This window comes from Somniosus microcephalus, unplaced genomic scaffold, assembly GCF_052327205.1.
Source record: "Somniosus microcephalus isolate GS21.2 unplaced genomic scaffold, FLI_Smic_1.0 scaffold1250, whole genome shotgun sequence".
Taxonomy (NCBI): Eukaryota; Metazoa; Chordata; class Chondrichthyes; order Squaliformes; family Somniosidae; genus Somniosus; species Somniosus microcephalus.
Window position 1 is genome coordinate 10,473 of NW_028226437.1, and position 22,297 is coordinate 32,769.

The 22,297-nt window shown below is 39.2% G+C and overlaps 1 protein-coding gene across 1 annotated transcript; it reads right to left on the reverse strand.

Moving 5' to 3' along the window:
* Positions 1 to 832: 832 nt before the first annotated feature.
* LOC147080687 (mimecan-like) lies at positions 833 to 20,055 on the reverse strand. The gene is made up of 6 exons (XM_085981119.1): positions 19,728 to 20,055; positions 13,625 to 13,733; positions 12,470 to 12,628; positions 9,891 to 10,093; positions 4,155 to 4,250; positions 833 to 1,780 (listed from the first exon to the last, which is right to left on the reverse strand). The coding sequence occupies exons 1-6, from the start codon at positions 19,896 to 19,898 to the stop codon at positions 1,595 to 1,597; spliced, it is 924 nt and encodes a 307-aa protein (XP_085837245.1). The 5' UTR covers positions 19,899 to 20,055; the 3' UTR covers positions 833 to 1,594.
* Positions 20,056 to 22,297: the final 2,242 nt, after the last annotated feature.

The following is a 22,297-nucleotide window of genomic DNA, read 5'->3' on the forward strand; positions in this document are numbered from 1 at the left end:
TTGCCAGCAACTCGTTAGATGGGCAGTGGATGTTAGCATGGGATTAACTTTCAACTTGTGTTTGAAACTAGATTTAGACTTTTTTGATATTTTTCAGTTTAACCAACATTTTGTTTTGTAGGGCTGAAGAAAAGAAGAACCTCCTACTATTTTTCAGAACTCTCTCCGTCTTTGCAAAATGGTACGAGTATCGCCAAGTCACTTTCAGACATTTCAAGGTAGGAAAAGCATTCCAATATTTAGTTGTAAAGATTCTCATTAGTAAATTTCTATTGTTTAAAAAATATTTTGTGCAGTAGTTTGAAGACTTATATCAGCAGCACAAGTGCTTAAGACTAAACTGGGTCTAAAAAACAACCAGTGAATTTATAGACTGATCTTTTTAAAATTCTCTTCTTCCAAAAGTGCATATATTCAACAGATTCTTCTAATCTGGCTGTTGGAGAACTTAACTTCACTCCCCCCACCCAACCGCCCCCCCCCCCCACACACACACACACACACAAATACATGCACAAAATGAATGTCGAAATATGTGTGGTGTTCTGTTACTGTTAGGAGTGTTACAGCTTTTGTTAGATCATTCCTGGCCCTTTGTCTTGCAAGCAGAGAAGTGAAGAGCCCTGGCCACAATGCCAGTACATACTTCAAGTATGTAGAAATATTTGTAACTTAATTATGTTTCAAACTGGTTTCTCTTTTTCTCAATAATAGTTTCAATATAGTTACATACTTTCTGAAGGGACAGAATCAAAAAGCTATATGCTGGTTCTTTCAAATTGAAGTGAAATTTTTTCTCACCATTGTGCATTGAATAGGCTTGACATTGGTGCAGAATTAAAATTATTTATTGTAGCTCTTCTCAGACATACATTGGCCAAATTATAGTTCCTATCTGTTCGGGAATATTTTATGATTTAAAAGGTTAACACAATACAAACCATGGAATGAGAATGGAAATAAGTTTGTTGGAAAGGTGATAAACAGTAGGTGCTAATGGCTGTAATTACAGTTTAGTTGAATTCTGTTTTTTAAGCTGCATGACTGATGCTCCGTTTATTTAAAATGATACGTACAAAAATGCTACTTTTGTAATTGCTCTTATTTTTGAAATGAAATCATGTAAGGAAAGCTCATGTTTATAAGTGGTATGCTACTGCATTACTGTGAAATTGTTATGTGAAGGAGAAGCACAGTATATAAAACTATGCGTTATCTTGATTGAGTCAAATGTGGTTCAACAAAATTTTAAATTTGAGAAATTGAAAGTCAAAGGTAATATGTGTAACTTTAATGACGTGTAAATAAACATAGATGAGAACTTATAGTTGCATAATATGTCTGAATATTTTTGAAGCAAATTAATTATGAGTTTCTCAGTGGTATGAAATAAAACAAATGATTTTACTTGGGTATAAAGTTCTGTTGAGATAAAGCAATATGTTGTCAAATATAAGGGTGTTGGTATGACACAAGTATAATAATAGAGTTCATGGGTACTATGATATAACAGTGAATGGGAATATACTCTAGAATGCAATGTTCTCTCATAACCACTTAGTAGTTTCTGATTGGGGCTTAATATTTTTTCTGATTAATATACTCTCCCAAAATACGGTTTTCCAATGGGCAGTCTTCGCAAGCAGATGTAACCGTTGGGGTATTCTGCCAAATTGATGGGATTCTCTTCAAGCCGAATCTCAGTCAGGCGATCACGGATATAACTGGAGTCTTGGGGCTTGCAGAATGTACTATCCGTAATGGAAGTTATATTATTATGCTGGAAGGTGGAAAAAGGGTTACAATAAATGTTAAATTTGTCATTTGAGGTGATTTAATACTTTAGTAATCAGATTAATTGCTTGATCCTTGACAAATACCAAAATCCGTAGCTCCCTTTGTGAGACACCTTTTGCCGTTTGTTGAAATCATAAACTATTCAAATAGACAGTGCTGCACAGATGGGTGCTTGCTCTAATTCCTCCGCCAACGTGGTAGTAACTGATTTGGCATGGTTTTATGTAGATTCCAATTGCAGATGCTACATCCTGAATATATCTTTATATAAATTCAAAATTTTGAATCTCTTAAGTTTGAATAATTGTAGATTCCTCACAACTTTGCTGATTATTCATTGCAAGCCACATAATAGTATCCGCATAATAGACCATCATAAAACAAAGTTTGTACGTTTAATCCTACACCATCCTCCTGCTCCTGGCCTGATTCTGTAGCCAACCTCCACCCTTCCTGACTCTAGTCTGAGTCAACACAGAGCCGTCTTGCTTCCTGAATACTCAACTTGAAGCCCAGTCTTGGCCTGCACCTTTTGCCTCATTCTGCACCCCCGCACCAAAGAAAGAATTTTCCTGCAGCCTGGCTACAGTCCAAGTCTCAACCTGACCTGGAGTTGCCTCCCTGTTGCCCACTCAAAGCTTGACATTTGCTTCCATGTCTGGCCATGCCAGACCTAAACCCAAGGTACAGCTTCAGTCTCTGTATGCAGCCTGAGCCACTGCTCCAATTAACCCATGATATTTTCCTGTGGCATGGCATCACTGTAACTCTGCATCTCAGTCTGGAGCCTCCTCCCCTACAGCAACCTCTGACAATGTTGACTACTTTATCACTCATCTATTCCATGACTGGAGGTCCAAACCTTGACATGGGCCAATGCTTGGTCTTGGTCTGTACCACTGATCTAACGTCCATTTCAAATATTTATATTTACTTATTTTTACAAAAATGTCATTAATTTACATGTAAAATTCAAAACTCATTTACAGTATTTAAAATATTTTTCTGTAAGCAGATTTATATTTACAATTTCATACTTTGATAATGTAGCCAGAAATATTTACATCAAATATATAATATATTTTTAGAATTGTTAATAGTTAATATATCTGGTTGTATATAAAATATATATCTAATCATAATTGCATATTATTTGATACCATTTATAATTTAGTACATTTAGATTTTATATATAGTTGCATGTATTTGTACAGATACATTTTAATTTATTACATATGTATATTTAGATGTAATTTTGCAATGAACCTGACTTCTACAGCCATCTCTTCCCCCTAACCATCCATTGGCAATCTTGAAAGTGCAAGCAAAAGTACAGCTGGGAGCCCAATGGAAAAATTCAAATGAGGCTGACTGGCAAATGCAACAGGTCAAACAGGCAGGCAGAACTCCCACACTTCCACTGCTGTTAGAACTAGAGTTTGTAAATCTTGGCTGAAATCTCCCCAGTGTGCTGTATGTGGAGAGTACCAAAAAAAAATTCTATGATTCTGTACTAAAAATTGGGGAATAACAAATCATTTCAAAAGTATGCCACAGGTCTCTTAGTTTTTGGGACTGATGTAAGCTAGGAAAGTTGTGGGCAATAGATTTCTCTGACATTAAAGAAAAAAGTGATTATCCATGGATTGACAAAAGAGCCATTGTTCTGTAGGTAAGGTGCATCGTGCCCCTACAAAACACCATAGCATAATCTGCACTGAAGTGTGAACTTCAGAACTGCTGCTCTGCTACAGCTAGTAGAAATTTCCATTCTTGGGAGAAGGAATGCTGACAATCTTGTCATTCCCTTCTACAAATGGCATTCTGTTGACTCCTTTCGTGGCACTGTTTGCAGTGGCCATGGACTTTGTGCAGAATGAGTTTTGTTTGCCATCAACTAAAAAAGGTGGTGTGGATATTGGAGGTACATGGAGGCTAATGGCTGTGTGTAGACAATCTGGAGGGTGCTGTGCTAATAAATATAAAACAGTGCTGTGAATAAATTTGTTTTATAATAGTGCAATTCATAAAATTAGCATTGCTATGGTATTATTTCCTGTGGTGAATATAGATCAGTTTCACATTCCAGGGAGACCAAGACAGCCTCACTGCTCAGAAGATTTCTCTGACTATGAGAAAATGAGCAGTGAGCAAACAATTATGGAGGCCAATTGGATAAGGGGCAGGGGAAGAGAGGAATAAGGAAGCTGTGGCTGGAATTTAAAAGATTTTCTTTCTTTTTTCTTTCTGTTGTTTCATATTTGGAGTTAAACTGCACAAAATAGAGAAATATCCATAGGAATAGGAGCACTGATGAAAAGATTTTCCTTCAATTTAAATATTTATCGACATCTGACCTGTAAATGAAGTATACGGATGCTGTTGGGTATGTTCAAAGGTACTTTGTCCAGCTGATTGTATCCTAGGTAGAGGAATTCAAGTCTAGCCAAGTTCTGTAACAAAATCATTATTCTTGTCAGTTTTGTTTTCTACAAGTTTGCAAGCTGTGAAATCAAATGTTTATTTTTTTTTGTACTCGAATTATAATGCAGTGATGCCCGACGAATTACATAACCTTAGAAACAATTCAAAGAACATTTAAAACTCCAGTACCAGCCCTAAAAATCCATTACTATTGGTTTTATAGCTGTTAGGTTAACGTGTGGTCCTATATGCACTCTTAAATTTCCAGGTTTTGTGTACTTAATGGCCCGTATTTTCCGATCGGAGGCTTCCTGCGTGCGGAGGCCTCCGATCTGGAAAAAGTCTACCCCCTTACTCGAGGGCTCCGGAGGTCTGGACATTTCCACTCCTGGGCTTCTCCTCTACGAAATGCACAGGGCCCAGGTATCCCAGGGGCGCATGCGGTTCGCAAGCATCCCTGGGATCACGTGGGCCATGAGGAACCAATGAAAGAAGGGAATCCCCCTTCATACTTTTGACAGGTCTCAGCTTAGACCTGTCAAAAGTATGAATAGAGATCACTCCAAAAACACGTCAAAACATTAAATAAATTTTTTTAAAAATCAGGTTTTTAAAATGAGTTAAAATGACATTAAATTAAATATTTTAAACAATAATTTAACTTTTTGAAAAAAAATTAAACATTTTTACGGGGCTAAAAATAAACTTACCTTTTTTAAAAGTATTTTAAAATTATAAATGAGTGGGGAATTTTTTTTTACCAGGCGTAAGATTTTTAAAGGATTTCTGCGGGCGGAGGTTCTGCAGAAAGTGGAACACTCCATCCGCAGAGGCCCTTCTCCAGGGCAGGCGTGCGATCTGTCAAGAGGATTCTTGACGGATCGGAAGTGCTGGTTTTCAGCACTTGCGAGGTCCCTACGGGTGTGTACACAGCTCATACACACCCGTAGGGATCGGAAAATACAGGCCAATATTCCTTCAGTTAATCTTGGTTTTATGTGTCATTTTTGTAGGCTGACTGAGATTTGCCCAGCCAATATCCCCACCCCACGTCACACACTATCTCTTATATTCCCGTAGCAAAGCACTAAGGATATATTACAGGGGGATGAGATTTTCTGGTCTCCCACTGAAGAGATCAGGAAATTTTACCCACAGTAGCATTCCTTCAGTGTTTAATGAAGGGAGTAGGAGTGTGCAATCATTCTAACATGCATAAGAAGGGGTGGTATGGAAGAAGAATTTTCTACATATTGGTTCTATCAGGACTTTTCAGTAACAAAAAAACAAAATACTGCAGATGCTGAAAATCTGGGGGAAAAAATGGAAAATGTCTGAAACAGTCATCTGGTCAGGCAGCATCTGTGAAGAAATCAAAAGTTGACGTTTCAGGTATAGACCCTACCTCAGGATTGGAAGATATTACAAATGAACAGCATTTACAAAGGAATGGAACAAGGGAAAGAGGAAGAAGGTTAAAAAAAACACAAAAACTGCAAACATATCACGTGTGCCATTTAACCATCTCCTGTTCTCCACCTAAGTACTATACAGGAAACTTTCGTTTAAACGGAGGTTAAATCTCCGGAATGCTCTATCCACCGGCAAAATTCAGGAGTCGGTTCAGATAACTTTTTTTTACTTTTCGTTGCTTTTTTTCTCCATTCCTGGCTCTGCAAGCGTCTAGCTGAAGCTGTTGCTTAGCTACAGAGACGCTTGCAAGCTGTGCCGACTGTTTTGAGGCTGAAGCAACAGGGTTTGTTGCTTCAGACGGAGCTCTGAGCTCCGTATGTTTTAACATTGGCGCTGGTTTCTCCGGCAGTGTTGATCGACCGGCACCAGCTCGGTCCCGTCAGTGCCGGATACCAGAAAGTTTCCTGTATATTGGTCATTCTATTTCTTTTCAGTAACATTTCACTGAGGAATATACTCCCACCACTCCACTCCCTTTACAGTATTATGACTCACTGTACTCATGAGAAGCCAGCAGTGCAATAGATATACCACCTTATCCTGCTGATCCATTTGGGAACTGAATCAAATTGTTTGCATGATGGATTAAGACAATTTTTATCTTCAAGATGGGTTGGTGGACAACTAACTGGGTATATGTTGCCAGTGCTTACCTGGAATGATTCTGACGCATAGAAATTCAGGACCATGTTGATTTTGACTGCCACAGACAGTGTCATACTGGTGCATGCAAGTCTTTGTTCATCTGATCCCACAGCTAAGTGTTAGCCTTCTAGCCTGCATTCAACCTCTTGAATTTCACCATTATTACCAAGAAGCTCTGCTAGAGATGGTGTATTGGTGGGTGTCTGACAACAGGATTTCTGTACCACATCGCCTCATGGGCTACCATAATATTAGAAACTTTATTGGATATTATAAACTTTAGTTTTTGAGGGGCAAAAAACTGCAGGTGGGAAAAAAAATAGAAAGCATTTTGAGAGAATTGTGGATGTCCAGTGGTCAGGTTATACAATCAGAGTGGGGAGTTTACACAGGTGTTTTCCATTATAAAATTCCAGGATAAAGTTGACACAAAGTGTGACAAAAATGTGACAACATGAAGTCGAGCAGAACAGAAGTAAGATTTTTAATATATTGTAGATGTAGATACAGTCCACGCTTATCATAGGCAGCCGCATATATTGGACAAATAACGCTAATCATTTGCCAGTAACATAGGAGCCAATTGCAAAGACATGGCTTATAAATTATTAAGTGCACTGGCTAATTTGGGCAGTTAAATAAGTTCTTCACAGCTTGTTTTCATATTTGTATTTAAATCCCTCATTCTGTGTCCATGTCTGTTTTGAGCCCAACATCCCTCTCATTAACAATCACCTGTTCTGAACTAGAATCCTACCCATAAACTATCTGTTGATCCCTTTCAATGTTAAATTTTGTTGACACTAATCGTGGGGACAGAATTAGAATGAAATCAGCCATTTGTTTCCGTCTCTGTTCCCATTCTCTCTAAAGCATGATGCATCTCTAATGTTTACAGTGAGCGAATCGCAAGCTAACCACATCAACACTAACACGCCCGCTATAAGCGGTGGGGCACTGTACCAGTTAATCTCCTGTGATGTTGCAGAAGTGGTATCACGACCATGTGTAATCTTCAGGTGGTGTGGGGTTACAGGGTGGAAATAATTGGACCAAGGCATGTAGACACAATTCAGACCTCATTTTTAAGCCATATATTTTATCTTCATTTTTATATTTCTATGGGGGAAGAAGGGGGTGGTGGGGAGAGAAATTATACAATTATAGCGTGACAAGTTTACAAAGGCAGTTTCCATTTTGTATGTGGACATCAGAACTTAAAATGTAAAATGTTGATGGGAAGTATGCACAGATGTAAGATTTTTAATATTTAATATATAGATAGATAATTCAAACACGAACTGAAACTACAACAGTTATGTAATCAGTAGTGATTATTTTTTCTCTCGCATACACTTTTTTTAAAACACTGAACATAAACTTTACCTCAGTAAAGCTGTTGAAATTTGATCTCTAGCTTTTCTTTCTGGACTGTGGAACCTACCTTCAATTTATGAGTAATTGCACTGAGCAAAAATATCAAATTCAAGCCCAGACTTTTGGGAGAGGCTAAAGGCCCTCAAGCAAATCTTTAATGAAGATATTAAAAGACACAAACATTTCAGTGAATAAATTTAATCATGTTATTGTGGATTATCTATTTTTTTTAAAGATTTAAAAATTTTATTTTAATACCTTATTTTGAGCATTTCTGTGGCTGAGGAAAAATGGACAAATTTTGATTATTTCATCATCAAACTGACTGGGAAAGTTGACGTACTGTTTTCTCATTTTAAATTGATGGTTGTATTAGCATTTCACTGTTAATAGGTCTGCATAATTCATATCTTCACACAAGTTGTTATGACTAGAAATCATAGAATCGTTACAGCACAGAAGGAGGCCATTTGGCCTGTTGAGCCCGTGCCGTCTCTCTGCAAGAGCAATTCAGCGAGTCCCACTCCCCCACCCTTTCCCCGTAGTCCTGCAATCTTTTTTCCTTCAGGTACTTATCCAATTCCCTTTTGAAAGCCACCATTGAATCTGCCTCCACCACCCTTTCAGGCAGTGCATTCCAGTTCATAACCACTCGCTGCGTAAATAAGTTTTTCCTCATTTCGCCTTTGGATCTTCTGCCAATCACCTTAAATCTGTGTCCTCTGGTTCTCGACCCTTCTGCCAACGGGAACAGTTTATCTCTATCTACTCTGTCTAGACCCCTCATGATTTTGAACACCTCGATCAAATCTCCTCTCAACCTTCTCTGCTCTATGGAGAACAACCCCAGCTTCTCCAGTTTATCCATGTAATTGTAATTCCTCACCCCTGGAACCATTCTTGTAAATCTTTTCTGCACCCTCTCTAAGGCCTTCACATCCTTCCTAAAGTGCGGTGCCCAGAATTGGACACAATACTCCAATTGTGGCCGAACCAGTGTTTTATAAAGGTTCATCATAACTTCCTTGCTTTTGTACCCTATGCTTCTGTTTATAAAGCCCAGGATCCAGTATGCTTTTTTAACCGCCTTCTCAACCTGCCCTGCCACCTTCAATGATTTGTGCACATATACCCCCAGTTCTCTCTATTCCTGCACCCCCTTTAGAATTGTACCCTTTAGTTTATATTGCCTCTCTTCGTTCTTCCTACCAAAATGTATCACTTCGCACTTTTCTATGTTAAATTTCATCTGCCACGTGTCCGCCCATTTCTCCAGCCTGTCTATGTTTTCTTGAAGTCTACCACTATCTTCCTCACTGTTCACTATACTTCCAAGTTTTGTGTCATCTGCAGATTTTGAAATTGTGCCCTGTACACCCAAGTCCAAGTCATTAATATATATCAAGAAAAGCAGTGGTCCTAGTACCGACCCCTGGGGAACATCACTGTATACCTTCCTCCAGTCTGATAAACAACCGTTCACCACTACTCTTCTGTCACTTAGCCAATTTCGTATCCATGCTGCCACTGTCCCTTTTATTCCATGGGCTTCAACTTTGCTGGCAAGCCTATTATGTGGCACTTTATCAAACGCCTTTTGGAAGTCCATGTACACTACATCAACCGCATTACCCTCATCAACACTCTTTGTTACCTCTGGTGGTAAGATTTGTGCACTGTTGTAGGTGACCATTGATGCTCAAGCGTTTATACTGACATGACATACATACTGTGGTAATTTAAATAATAGCAAAAATGAGGGCAGCACAGTGCATTGGAGTCCAGTAACACTTTGCATAATGATAGAATGTGGGTTCCTGCAATTGTTCACGTGGTAAGCACCTTTACTGTATTTCTGTTTGGAGGGTGAGGTCAGATATTCTTTTCCCACAGAGAGGGAGGGGAAGTTGGAGGGGGAGTCATTCCAGGTGGCTTGCACACTTCTTAGTGGCTTGTTTCAGAGATCAATTGGACCTGGAAGCAGCTTTTCTGTTCCACCCTCTCAGCTGGGGAAGGTGTGTAGTCAGAGAAGACCCAATAATAGGATAAGGAACCCAAGGGAACTTAAAACTGAAGGGAACTTAAAAAGAGAACTTATTGCCCTCAAAATAGTTTTACTGACTTGCACATAATAATGAAACTGTGGAATCAAAAGTATGTTATTAAAAGATTACCTTAAAGGCATTGCGTTTGATTCCATTGCTTTTAATACGGTTGTATTGTGCACTAAGAGTTACGAGTTTTGGTGGTAAGGCAGGCAGACGGAGCAGTTTGTTTTCACAAAGTGTCAGGTGCTCCAGATTTGGAAGCTGTGCAAAGGCTTTATCTTCTATTTCAGTAATCAGGTTTCCAGTCAGATCGATTCTTCTCAGAGTTGCTTTATTTAGGATTGAACAAAAATAGTAACATGATTTATCTGTCAGTTTTACTATTTACTTGGTAAGAATATTTTCTCTAAAATAAGTTTCTTACACATGCAGTGCCTTGTTTCTAGTTCTCTTTTGCATATTAGACTTTCTGTTTGACTGATATGGAGAATGTGCACTCTCGCCATAGGGACACATCCCATTTACCTGCGTCCAGAGAGCCTTGGCACAGGTTGGTAACAGCCAAGGCTTAGCGACCCCTAAAGTGTTTTATGGGGTCCTGCTGCAGTTTAACCAATTAGAACCACACAGCTTACCAGCACATAGCACTGGTAATTTTCCCACTGCTTGTCCAGCCAGGCTTGCCTAACCCATTAGGGCATTGGCTTGCAGGGCTATCTGGAGCTGAGTAGTAAGAATCCCATCTCCAGTGACCGATCTACCTACCCCCACCTCCCCCACCCGGTCCTAGAACTGAGCCACGTTGGCTGTTCAGTCTTCAAAAGTGCTCTAGAATAGTATGGATCTGTTTTGGTTCAGCTATCAGCTTATGGAGTTTGCCACTTAGCTTCAATCTTCTCGTAATAGACATGTCATCTTGAAGGTATCTCAACCCTGAAGAGACCCCACTTAACATCCTCCTCTTCACCCCCCAACCCCCCAAGAAAGACAATCTCTACTTGGTCATTAGACAACTGACAAGCATGGGTTTGAGCCCTCACTATGCGGGCAACAGGTACTAGGAGCTACTTACAATTGGTGTGGCGGGCAGCACAACTTACCACAGAATGTGTGAGTGCATTACTGCCATTCTCCTGACTATAGTATGGACACACTATTCTCAACAAACAGTTATTCCACCAGTTGGAGGTGTGTTGCTTCAGCAGTAGCTGCTTCCCTCTGCAACCCAATTATGGTAGGTAGTGATTTCTGAATATATGAATGTGTGGTCTCATACCCGGTCTCCAGGTAGCTCTCCAGTAGCTGTTCTCTCAAGTCTATGTATCCTCACCACTTATATGACAGAAAACTGTTTTCGGAAGGACAGCTTGCAACAAGCCAGTCACTTTCAGGTTCTAGGCATCCAGTTCCAATGCTGTGTTCCACCATCACTCTTTACTAACTATTTAATCCAGGTGCACGTGAAGGGCTATCACAAAGAGGCATGTCTGCCATCAGATTATTTTGTCTCCGTGGTGCTTGTTCTTGGTGCAGTATAGGTCAGAGTTTTCTGTTTCTGTAACTTGAATTTTCTTTTTTGCCACACATTCACCTGAATGCTTGATCCTAGATTTGCACTTCGGCCAAAGGAAGCCTTAAAATTGCATGCCTGATTATAAACCATGAAGGAAAATTGTTTGGACACATGTCTTACACAGCAACGTTTAACATGCATTGGAATTTCGCTGAAATTGAAGAAGATTGAGGAAGATTTTACCCCTCGCTCAATGTAATCCCGAAGGGCTCTATCCAGGTTGAAGTTGGCATCCACCAGGTTCCCAGCTACTGGTGGGAGTGAACAATTGGGACAGGCATCATTTGTAATTTCCAATCAGTAGCTTATAAGGTCCTCACTTAAGCTGTGCAAAGCTGTAATATTTCACTTACAGTCCTTCCTACCATATTCCATTGGTTAGCCTATTGTTCAAACCAATATTGGCCATTTCTGTGAAAGGTAGCACCACAATTGTATCAGAAATGCCCAGTATAGACACTTTAAGACCATCTCCTACGATGCTATCCGACACATCATTGATGAAGACATTGAGTTGGACAGGTGACTATGAACAACCTTGCCCCACTACTCTTTCAAGAATAATGGATCAGTGAGTCGCTCTATCTATTCCTGCATGGATTTTGGAGCTGGAGCACACTTCCTGAATAAAATCCAAAATTCTGTCATGTACTCCCATAGCTTCCTGCTTTTTTGAGGCACTAGACCAAAAGCCTTATGAAAATCAATGGAAGAAATGTAAGTGGATTTCCCTTGAGCCTTGCAGTGTTCCATGATCTCAGATAAAGCTACAACCTGTCCTACACATTCCTCAGGAGAGCAAAATCTAGTTTTTTTTCCCTTTCTGATTACTTTGCAGGTTTCCAAAGATTCCCATATATATGCTGCAACAATCTAGAAACCCACCTTAAGAACCACAAATAATCAGTGAGATTCCTCAGTCATTTTTGGTCTCACTGGTATCCCTTTCATGTTGTTTTGCCTGATTGATGATACATAATTAAGCAGGTAGAAAAATATTATTATAGAATTAAACAATTATGTTTTACTTGTCCATCAACATTGCAAAATTTCTTGTATTGTTAAACTATTTCTCTCCTATGGTGTTGGTGTCTCTACTGTGCAGTTACAGCAAATATCAAAATGTACTCACGGAAATCAGCAAAATCTTTTACAGCGACCTTTTTAATCATGTTGAACCGTGCATAAAGGTACGATGTTTCTTTTGGCAAAATTGGAATTGCTTCAATATTGGTCTCATCACAGTACACAGAACCAGTTAGGCAAACACACAAAAGGCAAGTTGGCATGTCTGAAATACAGATAGTTTCCATTAGTAGGTCTTCGATTGCCCTAATGCATTATCATTCTTATTAATAGCCTCTTTGACACATTATCGATGAGGTCTGTGTCTACTTCCAGATTCTCTTTGATGATGTGCCTGCTGTTGGATACTTTGACCTGATCCACAGCCTCGTCGTCAGGTCTGTGTAGAATCAAAGAATGGAAGAAAAATTGCTGCAGCTACTATTGTCTGCATCCCAGAAATCAACCCATATTTCAACAACCATCACGCTCTCAATACAGTAATCTCTGGGATTTATATATTTTTAAATTGGGCAAATTAGTCAAAGATTGCAACAGTGCGAATTATGGATTTTTTAAAAATTACCGATACAACAAAAGGAAATTGCACTTTACAAAAGATTATGGTTATGGAGTTATATATTTGGCTGTGGTTTGAATTCACTTACCATGTTGGAGACATAGAATAATGTACCTCATTTATGGGTTCCCTATGACTTCTGTGCCATGTTAAAAGCTCCTAGTCCAATTGGGCATCGAGGTGGGAGAGGCAGTGGCCTAGGATTTCCTAATTTTAAAGTGTTAGCATTGGTGGTACATCCAGTGTCTGCAAACAGTCTTATTTGGTCAGTTTTGTGGCTGCTTGCTTAAACTTTAGGTGAAGTTATGATATTACACCTGAGTGGTTTATTGGGATGTGGATTATTAAGAGAGCACTGTGTTTGTCCAGTTACTTGATTTTGTTGTCATTTAAGATTCGGGCTGTTGCAGCTTGCATGTTATTTCACCTCTGAGATTGAACAGTACGGACTTCATCATCAGAAAACAAATCTGGACAATATCCAAAGTTGTACATGAACGATGAATTCAAACTGTGTGCCAAGTTTAAACAATCTCATCGAGGTTTCTACCATTACCTTTTTGTAGGAAGCAGGAATATTGTAATATTTAAATGGAAACGCTATACACTGAGTAATGGGAGAGAAAATAAGTTAGTACTCACCAATAGGTGGATCATCTGGTTCTGGTGTTGGGGACTTGATATGGCCCGTGTGTTCTATTTCGTGGTTTGTGTCGGCATCAACAAGCACGGGGATGATCTTTTCTTCTAGCTTTCAACAAAAAAAATTATATATTTTTTGATCAAATTTGCAATTTTGTTTTTTTCTGTATAATAACATTTACACCAATAACAAACTACATTCAGATTACACCCTCAGCACCACAATAAGTTCCTACCAATGACACTGTGGGTACACCTAGCATTTGGTTAGTGATTTTCTATAGCACTAGCTGAGATTAGAAAAATCAACAAGTTCATGATCATAGGTATGAGCCCATGTCCTACCACCCTGTGATGCCACGGTCTGGTACTCATTCTGCGTCACTATCTCCTTCATTCTCATTTTCTTTTCTATTAACTAACTCATCATGCAATTGTTTTCTGTCTCATGTTATAATCATCCTTGTTTACTGTACAGGATGAGGGAAAAACAGCTCTGCTGGATTACAACATTATAGCAACTTTCTTGAGTCCAATCAATGAAGCTTAGATTACACCACAATTCGCCCCCGACTTCCCGATTTCGATGCTTGTGTGCTGCCTTGCTCACTGTGGGACAAATCGAGTAACAAAGAACATTACCTATCAATGCTAGGTAATTGCATCGTCCTTTTTAGGAGTGATACAATAGTGAAGAATAGTCTCCATGCTTTCGGTCTAGCAATACCACAGAACCTGCAGAGATTGAAGTGGGTTTCTTTCTGCGATGTGCTCACTTCTTATTGAGATTTCTGAGACAGATGCTGAACTCACTGGGCCAGTGCAAAAGATCCAGAAATTGTGATAGTTCTGGTGTAAAGCTGGCTCTGAGTGCAAAGCTATATGTAGTAGGTCATATTCGATCTCAAATTATTATGACAGATGGAAACAGTTCATAATTGTAATAAAAGCTTAGCACCTACCCCAAGTAATCTAAGTAATCTAATCATCGAGCTGTTGCATATAATTTACAAAGTGCACACACATTAGTAATCGCAAGTGTCTGAATATGTTAGATTGTCACAAGACATTGTAATGTTTTGCAGTAATGCAAGTAAGAGGTAAGACGAGTGACTCTACAGCCCATTCTCGCTCATGCTACAGAATGCACAAGTAATATCAGTTTATGTTTTCATTCTTCTTCATTCAGAATACTGCACTTGATGACTGGATGAATTAGACATCACTAGGTGAACTGAGGACGCAGGAATGGCATCCTCTGGCTAGCCTTTCTGTAGCCCAAGGTGCTTATTTGCAGCATCATAGTGAACAGAATTTGGTTCACACCATCTTAATTATAGTACTGTAGTAGATCTGGTGCACCATTGTAGTTTTGGTGTCTGGTTGGGTGTGCCATTGCAGCCGATTGCATCTCACCAACTGAGTATAACAATATTACCTGTTGTCTGCTCCACCTTTCTGAGTAAGCAGAGTCTCTTTAAGACTGAGTTGGCTCCAAAACATTCCTGGAGATCGGAGGTTGGATGCTCCATGGCAAGCTCAGTTATCCAGAACTTAAGTCAAGCAGATCCTCAGTCTTCCAGGATGCTATTTCTGATTGACAAGCTAGCGTAATTTATTAATGGGCCTTGGAGGACGGACCTAACACTAAAACTGGAATTCTTCCCACTCATCTCTAAATAATCACCAAGCCAATTCTTTGAGCGATGCATAAACTTGGCTTGTATTCCCTTGAGTATAGAAGATTGAGGGGTGTTTAACATGTTTAAAGGATTCGGTAAACTATTTCCTCTGGTGGGGGCATCATGGTGGGTCATTCAGGAACAAAATCGGGAAGCACTTTTTCACACAGAGGGCAGTAGAAATCACAAGTAGCAGAAAAACTTCCCCAAAAGGCTGTGGATGCAGGGACAGTTGGAGCTTTCAAGACAGATCAATAGATTTTTGTTAGGTAAGTATTAAGGGATATGGAGCTAAGGCGGGTAAATAGAGTTGAGGTACAGATCAGCCATGATCTAATTAAATGGCAGAGCAGGCTCAAGGTGATGAGTGGCCTACTCCTGTTCTTATAACGATGGTGTTCTTGGCTAAGCAGGCAGTAGAAAGCTTGCCAGTGGTCTTTTCCAGTAAGCTGAGGGTTGTTAGCTGATTAAGCTCCAGAGGTAGTCCTTCGCACACATGGGATCACTAAGGCCTTTACTCTTGCCAACTTGTACGCTGATGGCACCCAGCTCTACCTCTCTGCCACTCTCTTGATCCCTCCATTGCTTTGTGCTGTCAGACTGCTTGTTTGCCATCCAGTCTTGGATGAGCAGCAATTTCCTCCTGCTAAACATTGGCCTTACCACAAACTTGCCACTAACTCAATTCCCCTCCCCGAACACTGTGTCAGGCTTCACCAGACTGTTCACAACATCAGTGTCCTATGCGACCCTGAGCTGGGCTTTCGACCCAGTATCCTCCCTGTTACCTATTTGCACCACCGTAACATCGTCCGCCTACCTGCCAACCCCAGCAATCTGCCGCTGAAACCGTCACCAAAGCCTTTACCACCTCTAGATTGGACTATTTGAATGTTTTCATTGCCAGCTTCCCATCCTCCACCCTCTGTAAACTTCAGCTCATGCAAAACTCTGCTGCCAGTGTCATACCCTGCATCGAGATTGCTAGCTTCTGATCCCCGAAAGCCTTGATTTAAAATTCTTTAAAATACTGCACATACTGAGCTTCCACCCACATCCAATTATGTAACCAAACCTTCTGCCTTCTATCTCTGCATCATCGCCTACCTCCATTCTCTATTTTTCTACTTTTGACATTGAACCCTTGGTCAAGGCCTTTATCAACTCAAGGTTTGATTTGTACACCCCTGCACTCTGGAACTCCCTCCACAGATCCTGTCACATTGCCACTTCCTTCCCTGGCTTTTAAATGCTGCTTAAAAACCTTCATCTTTGACAGTCGCTTTTGTTCCCATCTCTAAATTTTTCTACTCTCCCTTTCTTTTTCCATCCACCTTTTTATTTGTCCATCTTGTAATGTCTGAAGGGCTATTGTTGTAATACAAATTGCATTTTTCAAGAAGATTGAGCCAATTGGAGAATGGCAAATATGTTTAATGTAGATTAGTGTTACAGGAAACACAAATGTGTAGAGTACACAATTAAGGGATCTCCACTAGCAAAGAAAGGGAATCGGTTTGATTATTGAGCATTTACAAAATAATTTCCAGTTAATGTGATGTTATCAGCAATGTTGACGAAATACAATAATGTGCGTCAAGGGCATTTAAAGGACTGTAAATTGAAACAAGTTATTTTAACCTTGTACTGTTCATTGGTGAAGCTATATGTGAAATACAATGTGCCGTTTTGGGCACTCCACCTTAAAAATAACACTGATACAGTGGAATGGGCTCAGAAAAGAATGATCAGGATGATTCACCAAATTGGGGAGGTATAGTTAATACTGAAGACGACTGCATCAATCTACAAGAAGATGTTAATAAACTTGAAAAATGGGCGTGTAAGTGGCAAATGAATTTCAATATAGATAATCCAGTAAGGAATTCAAGAGCAACTTCTTTACCCAGAGAATGGTTAGAATGTGGAACTTGCTACCACATGGAGTAGCTGAGGTGAATAGCATAGATGCATTTATGGGGAAGCTAGATAAGTGCACGAGGGAGAAAGGAATAGGAAGGTATGCTGATGGGGTGAGATGAAGTAGGGCGGGAGGAGGCTTGTGTGCAGCATAAACGCTGGCATAGACCAGTTGAGCCGAATGGCCTGTTTCTGTGCTGTCAGTTATATGTAATATGCAATTCTGAGGCTTGGGTCTCTTAGATTATGAGCAATTGAACTCGTTTTCATTAGAGTAGAGAAGACTGAGAGTGACGTGATCCAGTTTATTGAAGCAGTGAAAGTAATGAATAATGCAAATATTATTAGCTTATTTAATTTAGATTATGAGTGCAGAACTAGAGGACATGAAAATAAAAGAAAAGGAATAGAGTAGCCTTTGGTGAGTCGCCATCAAATCCTTCAGCTAAGTGGCTATGGACCGATTATGTGAGCTTCACTTTTTGTTGTGAAGGAGATGACTCAGCACTGAGTTTTCCCCTAGTACTTGCACTCCGTCATTGGGCATCATAGTCTGGAAGGTCACCAATCCTGATTGAGGGCGTTGCTGACATGCTATTTGTCCTGAAGGAGCTTGCCTTTAATAGGTGCCTGGAGAGCTTGCTAGTTTTGGTCTTTCATTCAGTACATGATATTGAAGCCACATGTGTAGTCCACTGCTATTTCACCATCTGCAGATTGGCTGTGTTTAGTTAGACTGGGCTTTGTTGTCTAGAGGCAAGGTTGTTAAGTAAAATATTAAAACGAGTACCTAATTGTCTGAGATTCTGGTTTTTGGAGCCTTATTTCCTTTATCTTTTGAAAAGAGTGACATTAAAAATTTACATTTCTAGGGTTAATATTTATCATCTGTCTAAGCTGTTACATTATGATATTTTCCTCTTCATTTTCAATTTTAATGACCCGGATTTTGCGGTCAGGTGCGAAGGGATGCTGCTCTACGTTGACCTCGAAGAAACTTGCCTACAATGATTTAGCGGGCTCTGTGGCGTCAGTTTCAATCTGGCGACATCTATAGGGGATCTGTGTCGCCCAGCAACAGTGGTGTTATCTAGCAGACTGAGCAGCCAATCAGATTGAAGAATTCTCGCAAACCAGGAAGTAAAAATCACTGATTATCATTCACTTTTCATTCATTTTACAGAAAGCAAAATAAAGATTGGGACATACACGTGGGATTAAGATAGAAGCTGAAATATCAAATAAACTTAAAAATTAAAAAAAAATAATGTTTATTACTTTAAAAATCTATGGTGTATCATGGAATGGAGGGAATGACACTCCACAGTTCCAAGATTAGTTTTTCAGGGTCAGAGAGATTGTTCAGCAGTAATTATGACTTAGTACACCATTAAAAACTCAGTTACAACTTATTCAACAAGGCGTAACTTTCTTCAGTGGTTTTTACAGCGAGAATAGTGCGTAAAAGGTTAAAGTTTATGTCAAATCACTGATTCTGTGTTGATTGTATCTGTGAAGATGTGCAACAGCGCACCCCGTGGAGGAGCAGGGTATCACTGACAGCAACTTTCTGCGTTTAACTGTTCATCTGTGGACGCCAGAAGCTGCTGTCAGTTTTACACAGTGATGATGGCAAGCGCCGACAGTTTCGCCATCATTGCAACCGCAAATTTCGGGCCATTGAATCAGTTGGGGACGGATATAATTGTCACTTAACAACAAAACGAAAATAATTTTACTTATACATTGTTTTAGCCTGGAAGAGGTTTACCCCTCACATTCTTTCTCCTCTTGAGCAAAGGCTGATGAATTATTGCAATAGCTTATATATGTTGATAAGCAACTTTAGTACCATATTGTGTGCAAGGAACTTGAGAAAGGTACATGGAAGTGCCTTATTAAAGGGAAAGTAATGACTATTGGTACTTATGATTGTTCATACAATCACTGAACAAGGTATTAAATATAGGTATAATTTGATGTGCATGTAATCCTATATCCATGTGCACCAGTCAATAATCAATTGCTGTTAATAATAACTAACATCCAGATCTTTCTCATCACGGTTTGTCTGTCAAATTAATTTGTAAATATATAATTACGTACTATTTAATAGCTTTCAAGTTTTCCCCTTTTGTGAAATTTTTTTTTGAAAAGCAATTTTTGCTTTATAATTCAAATATCACTAACTCTTACAAGCAGCTGTTTTTATGACAAACAATTTTAAAGCAATAGTATTTAATTTTGCAACTCAAACTCAGTCACTTTTTTATAAGTATTTTATTAGTAATGTTAAGATTCTATATAAAGTCTTATTGCATTCTGTGTGTTTAACTGCAAGATAATAACATTCATTAATGTCATTATTATAAGTAGTATTTCTGTTCCATGTGTTATGTCTTATTATACTAATTGCAGATTTAAATGTGAGTTTCCTTATAAGATAGAATCAAATCATATTTAAATCTTGTAGATGCCTAAAGAATGTTAAACCGCATTACCTTTGCTTGTTTTATTTCTTGTGGCTCATCTTCATGTTCGTAAGTTGTGTCTGCACCAAAAGATTCCAGTTCCAAATCATACACGTGAAATTGATGTTCCTTATTAGCTGGTGCTGTGAATACTAATTCTCCAAATATAACTACAAAAAGTATAGGACACACACAATTCATTTTGGACTGAAGACCAAGAAAAATAAGTTCTGAGAAAAATTGAAAAGCTGAAATACTGGATAGAACAGTGCCTTGCTGCCTAGACGTAGGATCTGTCAAATCGGTATTTAAAGCTTTCACCAGCTGCTGCCAGAAGTTTGAGAAGAATGAGACTGCGTGATGTGCCTTAACTCCCTGAACTCCTTTCTTAGTTATAGTTGGAATAGCAGTCACAGTTCATAGAGCCCTTAGGCAAATTCTTAACCCGTCAATAAGAAGCTCATTACGATTGTAGCTAAACATTATTGCAAACAAATATTTCAGTGCTATTGTGGATGTTGTGTTTTTAATCAACACATTTTAATTGTGCTTATCGTACTTACTGATTTCAATCTATTTTGCTTACTTAACTTGAGTAACATTGGGGCTGATTTTGACTTTTGGACAGCTAACTGACAGAGAGCGCTGGGCACCCACGGTATTTGAATTAGGCAGGCAAGCTGCGGACGCCAAACAGGCACCCCAATGCAACTCGCCACATGTTGGCCTCAGGAATGTTGGTCAGCAGGGGGTAGGCGATGCTGAGGAGGGGCGTTGCCAGGCCACCAGTGACCTGCAGTATTTTTGTAGAGCCAAGAGCTGCACCCCTGCGTCTTCTGGCTTTGCACCCACCCGCCCCCCCCAAATTTTAATTTGTCTGGCCATTTCCTGAATGGAACGCCTGTAACGCATGAACAGAGTGTCTGTGTCATGAGCTCTACCCATGTGTAACTTAAAATTGCAATCATGGTCTCCTTCACCAGAAACTTGCTTTGCATGAGAAAGAAGGCTGCCGCTCATTTCAGGCAGACGCTTTGACCACCTAGCGGTAAGCCCCTGTGAAAGGCGCAGTGGGCCGATTGTCGGGGTTAAGTGGGGTGGTAAGGCTACTGACCCCATTTCTAAGCCCTTACGACTTATTAATGCCGATTTTCCCAACCAAAATTCGGCCCCATTGACTTTTCAAATGTATAAAATAGCCTAGACTAAATCTTCAGAAGTTCAGACTATTACTCCAGTTAAGTGCATGCCAGCCTGCTATACTGATCATTTTCTGTGTTAAAGGCCATTACTTTTATGTCTGTCAGACAAACTTCTGAAGAGCATGAAGGAAATTTATGATCTCCTTGACTAATACGGCTAGGTTATGTTGATGACATAGATACAAAGCCAGTTTTGAAGCAAATCCCAAGCAGATTGAACTTCCTCTCTCCCCTAAGAAAAAGAAAATTGCAATCATGATGACTCTCGTACTGTTATTGGCCTTTAAGCAAAAGGATTGTAGTCACAATATTCAGAGTATTTCCTATATATGGTTCAGTTAATTTAACAGACTCTGGGTGCTAACTATTAAATTGCTACTTACAGTGTTTGCTTTGCTAAAACGTGAAATTGCTCTTTATTCAGCACAGTAAAGTTTAAAGCATCTACAAACAAAATAAATCTTTAAAGTTGTGCTTTACAAACTTTTAGCAGATTTAATACCATTAAATTCACGTGTTACATAATATTTAGTTTTGTGGACTAGATTTATTTTAAACTTGATGCACTCAGATACTAAATTAATTTTACCTACTTTAGAGAGAACTTTAAACTGAAGTCCTGGATCAGCTTGGAAAGCTTGTGAAATGTTTTTGGCAATGAAATATAAAGAAATTCCTGTATTATATTTTTACCAAGTTTAAGATGGCAAAAACCATAGGTCTGTCTTAATAATAAATTAGTTCCACATTGTATCATATCTGCTTTTCAAGACTGCTGTTTACTAAAGTATTATAAATACTTATGAATTTTTACAAAGCATAACATTTCTCTCATAGCTAAAAAAAAATAACCCATTCAAAGAATATTTTTAAAGAACTTTTTATGCAGGTTTAGTGAATTACTGAAGTTAACCATGAAATATAACACACACACCTATAAATGTTCCTCTCATTTTGATTAATGATTCCAACCTCTGGGTTTTCTGCTTTTTAAATTAAGTAGCGCCAGACTGACATATGTCTTTTACATCAAGTATGTATGAAATATGCAGTAAAACAGTGAAGTATCTTGTTGAATTTGCAGTTGTGGGAGATTTTATGCAAACATAATGGCCAGAATTTTGTGGTCAGCGGCAAAGGGATGGCGCACGCTGCTGACCTTGAAGAAAACTTCCCACAAAGATTTAACGGGCTCTGTGGTGTTGATTTCCCCTGTTACGATGTCAGTTTCATTCTGCGCCATCTATAGGGGCTCTCTTGTGTCCAGTAACAGTGAAGTCATCAAGCAGGCTGAGCAGCCAATCAGATTGAAGAATTCTCACAGACAGCAAACCAGGAAGTAAAAAGCACTGTAGTGATTTGGTGCAGAGTTGTTTTTATTTTGCTTGTTTTGAAACA